A 13,901-nucleotide genomic window follows, 5' to 3' on the forward strand; every position below is an offset into this window, starting at 1 on the left:
GGGATGTGCCTGCAACCAAGGTACATGCCCTTGTCCAGAATCGAACCCAGGACCTTTCAGTCCGTAGGCAGATGCTCTATCCATTGAGCCAAACCGGTCCCGGCAGTGATGAATCTATTTATTCACGATGTATTGCTTTGTATGAGACCAGAACTTAAAATACTAAGCTCATAGATCAAATGTGCTAGTAAAACCATGGCAGGGAAAATATATGTAAGGATGCGTTTTAGAGTCGTTTTCTGCTATAAAATGTATTTAATTGATAAGAAATCAAGTTCTGTTTGTTACTTCTTCAGGCATTTTTAAATTGGTAGAATAAAAGGCTAAATACAGTTTCTTCTCTAAGTTTCAAAGTGCTATGCATACATATATAATTAATCAACTTATAGCATAAACCATCTCTTCTTTTCAGATTCTTTAATTCTGTTGATTTTATCATCATCCTATAGCTGTGAACTTGAGGTCCATATGTTAGTTATTTTTCCCTCTAAACCTCTTTTTTCTTATTGTAATTGAAGATTGTTGAAACTTTCTTTTTAATTATTTTTGTAACATTATCTTTCATTTCCAATATAATTACTCAGCTTCAGGGCTTTATATGGGTTATATCAGTGCCACATTATTACTCTTCCTAACTCCTCCCTTTTTTCAAACTCACTGTTCATGTCTATGATAAAAAAATGAAGACATTCTACTAAAATGTTTTTTAAATCCAAAAGGAATTTCTCTAGCTTCTAGTTGAAACAAAACAAAATAAAAATCTCTTAACTTGCAATTCAAGGTTCTCTCTACATATATATCTCTATGTATCCCATTTCTGTAAGCCACTACCATGCAAGCAAAGTGCCAAACCCAACAGTGTGTACACACACACACACACACACACACACACACACACTAAATTCTGCTGTTTGCCTTGTTCCACATAGACCACCTGTCCCTTTATTTGCTTCTTCTACAAATTAGGTACTGGAATCATGCATGAAGGTTTGTTTCATCCACCAATTTCTCAATCAAGTCTTTCCTTGTCACTTTAATGAATGGTTATATATTTTTCTAATATATCCTATCTAATAAAAGAGTAATATGCAAATTAATCAGCACTCCACAACAAAATGTCAGTGCCCAGTCTTCTAAGCCCTGTCTGAGTCCCAGCAGAGTAAGTGGCCTGGCAGAAAGCTGCCCAGAGTCCTTCCTGGCCCTTTATAAAAAAAACAAAAACAAACAAACAAAAAAACAAATTCACTCCCCATGGAGCCATCCTGTCCCAGCCCCAGCCTGGGGTCTCAGCCACTGAGTCACAACAGCCAGACAGATATGTAAGAATCTTAAATATTTATTATTTATTTTTTACAGAGAGGAAGGGAAAGGGGTAGAGAGCTATACACATCTATGAGAGAGAAATATCGATCAGCTGCCTTCTGCACACTCCCCAATGGGTATATGTTCCCAACCAAGGTACATGGCCTTGACTGGAATCAAACCCTTGAGTCTGCAGGTCATCCATTATGTTAAAGAAAAAAACCCTATTTAATAAAGAGGGAATATGCAGGGGAGGGCATTTGGGGGTGACTGGAATGTCAGGGGAGGGCAGTTGGGGATGATCAGGCAGGCAGGGGAGTAGTTAGGCATTGATCAGGCTGGCAGGGGAGTGGTTAGGGGTGATCATGCTGACAGGCAGAAGCAGTTAGGGGCAATCAAGCAGGCAGGCGAGCAGTTGGGAGCCAGCAGTCCCGGATTGTGAGAGGGATGTCCGACTGTTTAGTCCCAGCAGTTGGACATCCTCCCAGGAGACCCAGATTGGACAAGGTGCAGGTGGGCTGAGGGACACACACCTCCATGCATGAATTTTATGCACCTGGCCTCTAGTGTGTGTGTGTGTGTGTGTGTGTGTGTGTGTGTGTGTAATTTTACATTACATTACATTATACTAGAGGGCCAGTGCACAAAATTACAAAACTCATGTGGGGGGCGGGGGTGTCTCTCAGCCTGGCCAGCACCCTCTCCAATCTGGGACCCCTTGAGGAATATCCAACTGCCTCTCACAATCCAGGAACACTGGCTCCTAACCACTCACCTTCCTGCCTGCCTGATCACCCCTAACCCCTCTGCCTTACTGCCTGATTGCCCGTAACTACTCCCCTACTGGCCTGATTGCCTCTAACTGCTCCCAGCTGGCCTGATCACCCTTAACCACCTCTGCCTAGCTCCGCAACCAGGACCCAGGATTCCCTCTTCTGGCTGGTTGCAGGCACTTAGGACCTGGGATTCCCTCACTTTGTTTTTGTTTTGTTTTGTTTTTTCAATAATATATTTTATTGATTTTTTACAGAGAGGAAAGAAGAGGGATAAAGAGCTAGAAACATCGATGAGAGAGAAACATTGACCAGCTGCCTCCTGCATACCCCCTGTCGGGGATGTGCCCCCAACCACTGTACATGCCCTTGACCTGAATGAACCTGGGATCCTTTAGTCCACAGGCCTATGCTCTATCCACTGAGCCAAACTGGTTTTAGCGGATTCCCTCACTTTGGATGGCTGCAGGCTCCCAGGACCCAGGCTGGCTTTGCCCAGGCTGCAGCCGTAGGTGCCCAGGATGACAGAGCAGACAGCTTGTCCCTCTCCTGGGTGGCAGTTGTAGGTGCTGAAGCCCAGGATGACAGGGCAGGCAGCTTGCCCCTCTCCTGGGCCACAGGCATGGGTCCTGGTGCTCAAGACCACGGGGCAGGTGGCTTGTCCCTTTCCCAGGCCACAGGTGAGGATGAAGCCTCTGATGCCCAGCACTGCATGGCAGATGGCTTGTCACTCTCCTGGGACACAGGCATAGCCGCTGGTGCCTGGGACTGTGAGGTGCGTGAATGGTCCCTCTCCAGGGCCAAAGCCCTAGTTACTGGCACCTGGTACCATGGGGCGTGCAGCTTGTCCCTCTCCTGGGCCAGGCTGGGCCATAGGCACAGGTGCAGCTGCTGGCCCCCGGGAACACAGGGCAGGCAGCTTGTCCCTCACCTCACCACAATCTGGTTGGTCCCCCATTTCTTTCTCACAAGCTCATTTGTGCCTGGCTGGTCCCCATTCCTCTCTCGCGAGCTCATTTTTGCCACTGGGATCGGATCTAAATGGACATCCGGACATCCCTCCCACAATCTAGGACTGCTGGGTCACAACTGCTCACCTGCCTGCCTTCCTGATTGCCCCTAACCGCTTCTGCCTGCCAGCCTGATCACCCACTAACCACTCCCATGCCAGCCTGATTGATGTCTAACTGCTCCCCTGCCCGCCTGTTTGACCCCAACTTCCCTCCTCTGCTGGCCTGGTCACCCCTAACTGACCTCCCCTGCAGGCTTTATTGCCCCTAACTGCCCTCCCTTGCAAGTCTGGTGCCTCCCAACTGCCCTCCCTTGATGGCCATCTTGTGATGGCCATTTTGTGTCCACATAGGGGCAGGATCTTTGACCACATGGGGGCAGCCATATTGTGTGTTGGAGTGATGGTCAATCTGTATATTACTCTTATTAGATAGGATAAAGGCCTGGGGGCCAGCTGGTTTGCCCTGAAAGGTGTCCCGGATCAGAATGGGGGTTCCCTTGGGGCATGGGGTGATCTAGGCAAGGGGCCTATGGTGATTTGCAGGCTGGCCATGCCCCCTGGTGACCCAAGTGGAGGCCCTGGTATCTGGAATTTATTTACCTTCTATAATTGAAACTTTGTAGCCTAGAGTAGAGCCAAGCCTCCTGCCACTCTGTAGCCAGCAGCCATTTCTGTTTAGATTTGTTTAACTTCTATAAAGTTTGTAGCCTTGAGTGGAGGCTTAGGCTGGTAGAAAGGGCAGGTAGAAAGCTTGGCTTCTTCTGTTGCCTGGGAAACCCAAGCCTCCCTCTTGCTCTCTGTGGATGTAGCCATGTTGGTTGGGTTTATTTGCATACTCGCTCTGATTGGCTTGTGGCTGGTGGGTGTAGCAGAGTAATGGTTAATTTGCATATTACTCTTTTATTAGGTAGGTGGATTATATTATATTATATTATATTATATTAATTTTATTATATTATACTAGAGGCCCAGTACATGAAACTTTTACATGGGAAAGGGGGGTTGCCCCTCAGCCCAGCCTGTACTCTCTCCATTCTGGGACCCATTGAGCAATATCTGACCTACTTAAGGCCTGATCCCACCAGGATTGAGCCTAAACGGTCAGTTGGACATCACTCTCACAATCCAGGACTTCTGGCTCCCAAATGCTTACCTGCCTCTGCCTGATTGCTCCTTATTGCTTCTGCCTACCAGCCTGACCAACACCTAACTGCTTCCTAGCCGGCCCGATTGCCCCTAACTGTCCTCCCCTGCCAGCCTGGTTACCCTTAACTGCCCTCCTCTGCCAGTCTGGTCACTCCCAACTACCCTCTCCTGCTGGCATGGTCACCCTTAAGTGCCCTCCCCTGCAGGCCTGGTCCTCTCCCAGCTGCCCTCCCCTGCTGGCCTGGGCACCCATAACTGACCTCCGCTGTAAGCCTGGGTCCCCTTCAACTGTCCTCCTCTGCTGGCCTGGGCACCCTTAACTGCCCACAACTGCCCTCCCCTGCAGGCTGTCTTGTGGCAGCCATCTTGTGTCCACATGGGGGCAGCCATCTTTGATAACAAGGGGGTGGCCATTTTGTGTCTTGGAGTAATGGTCAATTTGCATACTACTCTTTTATTAGATAAGAGTATATTCTCAAGTTTAATGTTCTCTCTCCAAAGTTTCTAGTGACTTCTTCTCTACTTGACAATATTGGGACAATTAAACACAAAAGTAGAGATTATGTTACTTTAACTTCTCTAACTCAGTATTCATGATGTTCCCCAGAGAACATAATTCCAGTTTCTTCTCTGTCTGAACAAGAGAAACTACTGAACTATGTGGTCTATGAGAAAAAAATAAAAACAAGGTGGCTAAGTCTTGCACATAATAAACAGTTTAAAATATTTGCCTAACAATCTAATGTCACTAATTACAGTGGATCAGCGTCCCTTTCGCACTGTCACATCCTGCAGTTACCGACATTGGGTTTACGTCTACACATGCCAAATACCAGGCTCCTTGGCTGGGCACCATCGAATCATTTGAAGTCTACACTTGGCTTGACAGTTTTCTGTTGTTGGTAAGTGGTGTCTTAACTGATAAATGCCACCTAATTTTTTTTTTCCTAAAACCAAATGCATTTTTAAGATTTGAATGATTCTATGTAAATTTAACCCACTGGCTCATGACCATTTCTGAATCTACTACTTTCTATGGAAGGATGGAGCTGACTGCTGTCAAAGTGGAGAGCAAGTAAAACCTTAAAGGACAATGGGATTGTGTGCACACATTTCTGTTGTGCTATAAATGAAGGAACCCCATGCCATACTCCTAGATACCTCCTCAATCTGAGGACCAAGCCAGCTAAAAGTTTTTACTTTTATTTTGAATTAGGCCAAATTAAGTCAAATTATTCTGAAATAATTGACTCATTTAGTCTCTACATAGTAAGAAAACTAATAGTGCTAAAGCTTTACGTGTCTGAGACAAACTAGAAAAGGCATCCTCAGTGAAGAAGGTCTGGGCAGTTTGAGGCGACCTGGGAAGGACAGAACCTTAGTACAGAGGAGCTGTCAGTGAGAAGTGAGTACAAAAGAAATAAAGGCAGACCACAGATTAAGAGAAGAGGGAAAATCAAAGGGACCTACCTGCCAGATTTTGTTACTTTGCTAGTTAGGAGGATTTTGTGTAAAATAAAGCAATTTTTATATCAAAATTAAGGGGAAATTATTTATTTTTTTCTCTTTTGGTGGGTCACAATTTATTATGATTGCACTTTGTCTTTGTGGCACTTGTTAACTTTTAGCACTGAAATTAGATGTATCTGTCTCAGTAAAGAATATCCTGGTAAGAAGGCAGGAGAACAAGAACAAAAAAAATGTTTCTTATGGAGGTGGGGGATTTTCTTTTCCAAGGATTATTACAAAATGTATTAGCTAAAGTTATTCTTAAATGGGTCACAATTTTTAATTTAATGGAGAAAGTAGCAAACATTATCTGAGTATGTAACTGTACCTGCACAGTAGGTATATTATGATATATGGAAAGAAATGAGGAGACTCACAAATGATAGGTTATTTGTTAATAATAAATGGGGGGATATGGACCCATGTAATACCTTAATCAATTAAAAAATTTGAAAAAAAAATAACAATACCATTGCCTGAGTAAAACATTGAAATAGTGACAAAGCAAAACCCCAAGGTCCTTTCTTCTATACTAATTAGTCCTCAGCTTTGCTAATCTTTAAGATAAAATATTATATCCAATGACTGCTAAAGTTTTTCCAGCTCAAAAAATCATATGGTTAAGATATTTTCATTTTTTAAGTTGTAAAATAAGTTGAAATGAATGAATGACTGAACTGTAGAAGTGAGTCTTGAAATGTCTCACCAATGATCTCTGATCTTCCACTTTTCATACAAATGGCTGTCTGATCCTGGTCATGATACTCTCAGGGTCTCTCTCAATCCCATTCTGAACTGCCCACTGTCCCTGGACTAGCATAAAGTAAGGCTGACAGCTTTTCTCACCTGGCCTTTTGTAATAGGCCATCAGTTCTTCCTGAAGTCAGCCCTCACACCTCTCACTTCTCCAAGCCCATTTTCTACCTGGCCATCAGAGCTTCTGTTTATTAGTGGAGGTAGATTTTATCCTACTTGTGACCTAATTATCAAGAGAGATTGATATCTGAGTTAATATATATCAACTTATAGAATCATTGATATTATTGAACAATATTCATTTATATGGAAAAGGTTAATAATATGTTGATTTATAGGTTACAAGATAAAAAAAAGCTTGAAAAGAATCTTTTTCTTTCTTTCTTTTTCTATTGGATTCTCTGCCAGGTACTCTCTTCTCTCTCCATCTCCATCTAGTGATACTCTCCCAGTACCTAAGGACTTATTCAGATGTAATTTCTGTAGGTTTCTCTAATTACCAGGCAGTTGTGCCTTTCTACCCCTTAGTTACCCCAAAGTAAGTAATTGCTTCTGACTTCTGTTCCCATACACACCTCTGAAGCAGGCAATGCATTATATAATAGTTCAATGTCACCAAGCTTTTTTCATAATATTTCATCAATATGAATTTTAAATACACTCTCAATGTTAGTAAATGTACTTACAACCTATTTATGTACACTTTACTGATACATTGTATAAATACTTTAATAATAGCCCTATGAGATTTAGGCATGAGGTAAAATGATTACAAATATAAGTTCTGATAATTTGGATGCTGAATGCATTTTCTGGAGGCTCTGCACATTCTGCTTTGGAGAACCCTGCACTGCGCTGACTCTCCTGGTGGACAGCGACCCAGAGCAAAGCCATCCCTGCTCATCTTTGTGCCCTGACAGCCATTACCTTGCCAGGCACATGTCAGAGTTCAGAAATATTCATTGGACTGTACTGATTCAGATTTTAAAACTCCATGTTTTCAGAATCTTAATTTTTTGAGACAATTTTTTGGTTAGGACCTCCAGATAAGAACAAAGAGACTTCTAGGACATTGTATTGCAGCTTAGAGGAGGTAGATTTAGGAAAATATTGTCTTGTGTAATTACAAAGGAAACAAACAGGGAGAAATTCTGCACAATTGTAAATATAATAACAAAATAATAACCATTGAGATGTGTGGCATGTAGGACCATTCTTTATACTTTAGTGATATACATACAATTATTCTTAAAGTAATTGCATTAATGTAATCTCATGCTAAAAGTATCTAATATATGCTATTTGCCTCCAATAAAATTCTGCATCCCTTTGGTTCCCATGCAGATGTTGGGTGGAATCCCATGGCAAGCCTACTTCCAGAGAGTCCTCTCTTCATCCTCAGCCACCTATGCTCAGGTGCTATCCTTCCTGGCAGCTTTTGGATGCCTGGTGATGGCTATACCATCTATACTCATCGGGGCCATTGGAGCATCAACAGGTACCTCTCTTGCAGCTTCACATTGACCCACTCTGGCTCCAGAAAAGTTACCAGTTACCACAGCTACTCTCCCTCTCCCACTTTCCTCTACCCCCACATAGTCCATCGTTATAGTCTTCAACAAATTGTATTATACATTCGTAGTCTCCAAACATTTTTCAACTCTCATCCCACCAATGAAATATTTATAATCATCCCCTCCCCAGGCATTGTTATATTTATCAACTGTGTATATGTAATCCTGTCAGCAGTTCTACTCAATTAAGGTACAATTCACATCATGTGCAGAGGAGAAGAGGGACTCTTTAAAAAAAAATACCAATTTCTATCTCACCCCACAGGGATTTTACTTTAATGATCTAAGATAGAGCCAGTGACCAGGGTTTTTAAAATCCCCTCGATGAGTAAAGTACAGCCAGAAGTTTGCCTGCCATTACTATGACCACTTTAAACCTGAAGGTGTTGCTTTTATTGTTAGTTAAGTTTTCCTTCTTGAAGAAATCAGTCAATAAGTGTATAGATAAAGATAAACTAAGGTACTAAGTCTCTTAGAGAATAACTCATTCAAACTGGTAAAAGAGCATTATAAAATGTTTGTCTCCCAGTTAGACTCTATCTCAAAGATTTTTTTAAATTTCACCCTTAATTTTACTGATCTTATTGATTATTCCTGAATTGTATGTTCCTGTGTTATACAGATTTTGAGTATTTTACACAAATATGTCATATTAGCCCTGTAGGTTCAGCTAATTAAAATAGACTCCAGAAGCTGACCTTTTACTCTGTTTTGCTTGTAAATATTATCCAGGATGATACCCACAGTTTGTAGAGCTATTTATTGGATGACAAATTTTAAGAGAGCAGTTATGGTTCATATCGCATTCCAGTTGTACATTCATGAGACAAGCAAACACTTAAAACAATGTCTGATAATGGTGACTAAGTGCCTTTGAATAAAATATAGCATTTATGTCACAATCAGAAGACGGATCTGTAAATTAGTGCATGCTATGCCTATGTGCTGTAGGACAATCCACTGAAAAAAAATATAAAGCTTATTTTTTTTTATAGATTAAGTACATATTTTGATTGCTGTTATTTCTGGTATCATGACATGTCAGTTAATGCTATAAAATTAGCTTAATCAAATCATGGCTTTAACAATGTAGTGGAAAATAAGGGGAAGAAAAAAATGACGAGATCCAAGGGAAAAGATTCCCATTTGATTCTGTAATCATGACATTACAGAAGTTAAATAAATAAAAAAGAGCTATTTTAATGTATCTCTATTCTTTAGCATATGCTAGTACAAAAATACCCCATTATCCATGGAGGAATCATTCCAAGGCATGCAATGAATGCCTGAAATTGCAGATAGTACCAAATCTCATATAGTAAGTCCCCACTTAACATCACTGATAGGTACTGTGACTTTAAGCAAAATGATGTATAATGAAATCAACTTTACCATAGGCTAATTGGTAACAAACAAGAATTAGGTTCCTATAAGATCCCATAAATAATATAATGAAACTAGAGGCCCAGTGCACAAAATTCATATTCTCAGGGGCATCCCTCAGGCTGGCCTCCATCCTCTTGCAGTCCAGGAGCCCTAAGGGGATGTTTGACTGATGGGGAGCAGGCTTAAGACAGCAGTGAGACATTCTAACCACTGCCATGGAGGTGTGAGAGGTTCCAGCCACTGCTGCTGGGCTCACCAGCAGTGAACACAGCTTCTGGCTGAGCAGTGCTCCCTTTTTGGGAGCACACTGACCGCCAGAGGGCAGCTCTTCCATGGAGTGGGATCCAGCTGAAATTGGCTCTCTGACATCCCCTGAGGGGTTGTGGATTGTGAGAGGAAACATGCATGGTCTAGGGACCCCGCTGGTATACTATCAGGGCCAGGGAGGGGCGTGGGAGGTTGGCCAGCTGGGGAGGTACCGCGGGAGGGCTCCAGAGCATATCTGGCCCATCTTGCTCAGTCCCAATCAGCTGGACCTCAGCAGCAAGCTAACTTACCAAAATCTGAATGTCTGCCCCTGGTGGTCAGGGCATGTCAAACCAAGCAATTTAGCAGCCTTGGTATATCATTAGCATATTACGTTTTGATTAGTTGAATGAACAACCGGATGACCAGACACATAGCATAGTAGGCCTTTATTATATAGGATGACACTGAATGAAATGACATTATTCAAAGACTTGCTGTATATACTGTTTTATTTTATACATACACTAGAGGCCCGATGCACAAAATTTGTGCAAGGGGCTTAGCCTTCACAGCCCCAGCTTCTTCTAGAAAGGTTATCCAGAAGGACATCTGGTCTAATTAGTGTATTATGCTTTTATTATTATAGGTACCTATAATTAATTTTAACATACATTAGGCAAAGTAATAGATTAACAACAATAACTAATAATAAAATAGAATTATAACAGTATGCTGTAATAAAACTGATGTAAATGTGGTTTTTATTTCTCTCAAAATACCTTATTGTGTGGTACTCATTCTTCTTTTTCTTGTAATGAGGTTAGATGATGCAATGCCTACATAATGAGATGCAATGAGGTGACTGGCATATGCAGTGACACTGCATAAGGCTTACTTAAGCATGAGCACTGTGATACCAGACAGTTACTGATACCACAGTGATGGATGTGTGGGAGCGTGTATAGCATGCATGAATCTCTGGAAAGATTGGATGGGACCATGTAAGACTGAATCACACACTAAACTGTGGTGAAATTTAAAACATATAAATTGTTTATTTCTTGAATTTTCTAATTTCAGATCAAGGTTGAGAGTGAGTAACTGAATGCAATGAAAGCAAATCTATAGATGGAGAACTATTGTATAACTAAATATTAAAGGAGCTATCTATTAAGAAATATGTTTCAAATCCTTTTACCACAGAGTCCAAAAACCTGAAAATTTCAGCCTGGTATCTGCATTGTTTTTAAAATATGTTTTTATTGGTTTTAGAGAGAGAGGAAGGAAAAGGGAGAGAAACATCTATGAGAAAGAAAAAATCAATTAGCTGTGTCCTGCACACCCCCTCCTGGAAATCCAGCCTGCAACCAAGGCATGCACCCTGATCAGGAATCCAACTAGTAACTTCTTCCTGCAGGGAATGATGCCCAACTAACTGAGCCAAACAGGCCAGGTGTATCTGTTTTTTAATCAATAAAATGGGAATTTCCTTTATCTATTATACTTCCTATTTCTATAATAGTAACTGTAAACTGATGCAAAGATGAATTTAATTGGGAAGAAGTAATACTGAGGGAGCTCCAAACCCACATTTATATACAGAAAGAGGATGAGTGAGAATAGCCCCAGTTTATTTATTAAAAATCCATTTATGCATTTATAACTGAAGACTAAGGATGAAGTATTATGTCTTCTCAAATGATTGAAGAAATCACCTATGTTTCAGTTTAATACTTTTTATATGATTCTGTATAATGGAATGCCACAATTTCAGAAGATATAGGTATGTAGTAGGTAGGTAGATAGATAGATAGATGATAGATTTGGTAGATGATAAATATATAGATGATAGATAGATAAATGATAGGTAGATCTATCATGATCATATTCTGTGCTGGTCTTTTGAATAAGACTAAATATAACCAAAACCCATTAGAAGCCAAGGCCTATAAGATAATCTCACTTGACCAGTACATGGATGTCCCACCTAGTTAGACTAACATACCTAGTTAGAGTAATTAGACTTCCCACCTAATTAAGCTAATTTGTACATTCTGAATTGTCTTAAAAATTATCTAGTAAATAGGATGACGCCAGATTGACAAAGAACATATGACTTTTTGTTCTCCTTATTCCTTTTTTTCTATTCAATAGACTGGAACCAGACTGCATATGGGATGCCAGATCCCAAAAGCAATGAAGAAGCAGACATGATTTTACCAATTGTTCTGCAGTATCTCTGCCCTGTGTACATTTCTTTCTTCGGTCTTGGTGCAGTTTCTGCTGCTGTTATGTCATCAGCAGATTCTTCTATCTTGTCAGCAAGTTCAATGTTTGCTCGAAACATCTACCAGCTCTCATTCAGACAAAATGTAAGAAAGATGTTTTAAATATTACATTCTTGTTTGGTTGTTGTCTTTGTTAGTATATTTATTATGTATGTAATATTACATACTTATTAATATCATATATTAAAATTCAACCCTACTTTCATTAAGCATTTAAGGTTAAATAATGATGAATTTCACTTATGCTATATATTGATATTTTAATGCATATTATCATTCATGTTAATACGGAAGGAAACAAAGCAATATAATTATTTCCCAAGATGTTCAGTTACATTGTTAAAATTTAAACCCTCCTGTCTAGTGAAAGAGTAATGAAACCTAAAATATTTTAGAATAACTTTGAATTTAATTAAACATGTTAAGAAATTTGAGAACCCTAGTAGAAGTAGAACATGGCAAATAATTTCATGGGATTTGTGTTAACATCTGTCCTACTCTTCACTTGACTCAAGTTCACCTTTGTCCAAACCTACTCTCCCAATTTGGTTTCTTTGCTGCATCTAGTGGCTGTAGAACACCACGCTACTATTGGCTACTAGGGTCCATCAGCCCTTCTCCATCTTCTTCCTTGACCAATGCTTTGCCTTTCTCTGGATTTTTCTAGGTCACTGTTAACAAAATATTCCCACTTGTTTTTGAAGGTGGTTCCCTTAAAGATGGTAGGGTTCCTATGGAGAGAAGAAGCAAGGATAAACCATGCCTCCTCACTGCTACATAATAACTGTTCCATAATATGTAAAATGAGCCCCAAACTCCTACCTTTGTGCTGTTCTTCTATGATAACAGGTTAACTGAGCTCACCACTGCCCCTGCACAGTCTGGGAAAGGTGTGGGTGGTCTGGTCCTGCATGCTGTGCTCAGCAACCTTCCCTAAGGCCCACCAGGGAGGCCAGCTAGATTGCTTGCTTCATAGGATGTGGTTTAGGTTGGTTTTTCCCATAGATTGAGCCAATTGAAAGCAGGAACTTCTTTTGACCAGCTGTGGTAATTTCTTGCAGGCATCAGACAGAGAAATCGTGTGGGTCATGCGAATCACAGTGTTTGTGTTTGGAGCTTCTGCAACAGCTATGGCACTGCTCACAAAGACCGTTTACGGGCTCTGGTACCTCAGCTCCGACCTCGTGTACATCATCATCTTCCCGCAGCTTCTCTGTGTGCTCTTCGTCAAGGGAACCAACACGTATGGAGCTGCCGCAGGTTATGTTTCTGGCCTCTTCCTGAGAATAACTGGCGGGGAGCCATATCTGTACCTGCAGCCCTTGTTCTTTTATCCAGGCTATTACTCTGATAAGAATGGCATATTCAATCAGAGATTCCCCTTTAAAACTCTGGCCATGGTGACCTCATTCTTAACCAACATTGGCATTTCTTATCTAGCCAAATACCTATTTGAAAGTGGAACCTTGCCACCAAAATTAGATGTATTTGATGCTGTTGTTGCAAGGCATAGTGAAGAAAACATGGATAAGACCATTCTGGTAAAAAATGAAAATATTAAACTAGATGAACTTACACCTGTGAAGCCCCGACAGAGCATAACTCGCAGCTCAACTTTCACCAACAAGGAGGCTTTCCTTCACATGGATTCCAGTCCTGAAGGGTCTGGGGCTGAGGATAATTTACAATAGCCCATCTAAACAAAACATTGCTTTCTCAGACTTATGTAGCAGGCTAATTCTGGAGGGATGGTGAGCAGCATGTAAATATATATTTAAAAATAACATCCAGGAAGACAAAAATCCATATAAAAATACACCTGTAACAAGTACAGGCCACTCTAAAAGAAGTACCTATGAAAGTATCAGCTTTGTTTCTCATTGGTGTTCTCAATCCTATTTAGTTT

At 40.9% G+C, this 13,901-nt stretch overlaps 1 protein-coding gene across 1 annotated transcript in view; it reads left to right on the plus strand.

The window, feature by feature from the left end:
• SLC5A7 (solute carrier family 5 member 7) overlaps positions 1-13,686 on the plus strand; it is a gene marked incomplete at both ends in the record, with an annotated part of 28,665 nt that extends 14,979 nt beyond the window's left edge. Inside the window, 4 exons of the mRNA XM_084871344.1 lie at positions 4,992-5,135; positions 7,843-7,996; positions 11,862-12,079; positions 13,057-13,686. Of these exons, the coding sequence (XP_084727470.1) occupies positions 4,992-5,135; positions 7,843-7,996; positions 11,862-12,079; positions 13,057-13,686 (1,146 nt within the window). The remainder of the gene's footprint in view (positions 1-4,991; positions 5,136-7,842; positions 7,997-11,861; positions 12,080-13,056) is intronic.
• Between the last annotated feature and the right edge of the window lie 215 nt (positions 13,687-13,901).

This window comes from Pipistrellus hanaki (genome assembly GCF_964339955.1).
Source record: "Pipistrellus hanaki genome assembly, chromosome: 2".
NCBI lineage: Eukaryota > Metazoa > Chordata > Mammalia > Chiroptera > Vespertilionidae > Pipistrellus > Pipistrellus hanaki.